Below are 625 nucleotides of genomic sequence, written 5' to 3'. Positions count from 1 at the left end.
ATCATTTGACAGTGGGCCAGTCACAGTGCCTCACTTTCCCCGTGTGGAATGGCAATGACTGTACACTCCCCTCCTTGGTGAAACAGCAGCTTGACCACACACAGTCCATTTTGCCTTTGTGTCGTTAGAGGTGAACATCATGTCCACAGGTATAATCAATCCCCCGCGCCTCTCTTAGGCCTCTCCACGATGCCGTCGAGAACGATCACTTGGAAATTGTCCGCTTGCTCCTCTCCTATGGTGCTGACCCCACCCTGGCGACGTACTCAGGTAGAACCATCATGAAAATGACCCACAGCGAACTTATGGAAAAGTTCTTAACAGGTATGACAGAGATCACGAAATGGTCTGGTTCAGGCATCTAGATGGGCCAGGCTCCCCCCACCTCGTTTTACACTTACTGGGAAAGTTGGCGTAACATTAGTCTGTCAAACAGATACATACTTGAATGTTGCATGGGATGGCTGGGGAATTCTGAGCTGGCCAGGCCTAGCTTTTGTTTGGCAGGCAGGGGCAGTGAGACGGACTATCACTCGGGAAGGCAGGTAGATGCATATGCAGCTTACAATTAGATACCTGGAGGAGTGCGCAGAGGGACTTGTCTGGAGATAAACCTGCCAGCCCC

At 51.2% G+C, this 625-nt stretch overlaps 1 protein-coding gene across 1 annotated transcript in view; it reads left to right on the top strand.

The window, feature by feature from the left end:
• The window catches only part of LOC104995495 (BRCA1-associated RING domain protein 1-like), a 2,931-nt gene extending 2,319 nt beyond the window's left edge, over positions 1–612 (top strand). The window contains exon 2 of the mRNA XM_010849375.1: positions 179–612. Within this exon, the coding sequence (XP_010847677.1) occupies positions 179–365 (187 nt within the window). The 3' untranslated portion in view covers positions 366–612. The remainder of the gene's footprint in view (positions 1–178) is intronic.
• The last annotated feature ends 13 nt before the right edge of the window (positions 613–625 follow it).

The sequence above is a fragment of the Bison bison genome, unplaced genomic scaffold, assembly GCF_000754665.1.
Source record: "Bison bison bison isolate TAMUID 2011002044 unplaced genomic scaffold, Bison_UMD1.0 scf7180017850846, whole genome shotgun sequence".
In the NCBI taxonomy this organism is placed as follows: Eukaryota; Metazoa; Chordata; class Mammalia; order Artiodactyla; family Bovidae; genus Bison; species Bison bison.
The sequence above is the reverse complement of the archived record's forward strand: the minus strand, read 5'-3'. Positions and strand labels throughout refer to the sequence as shown.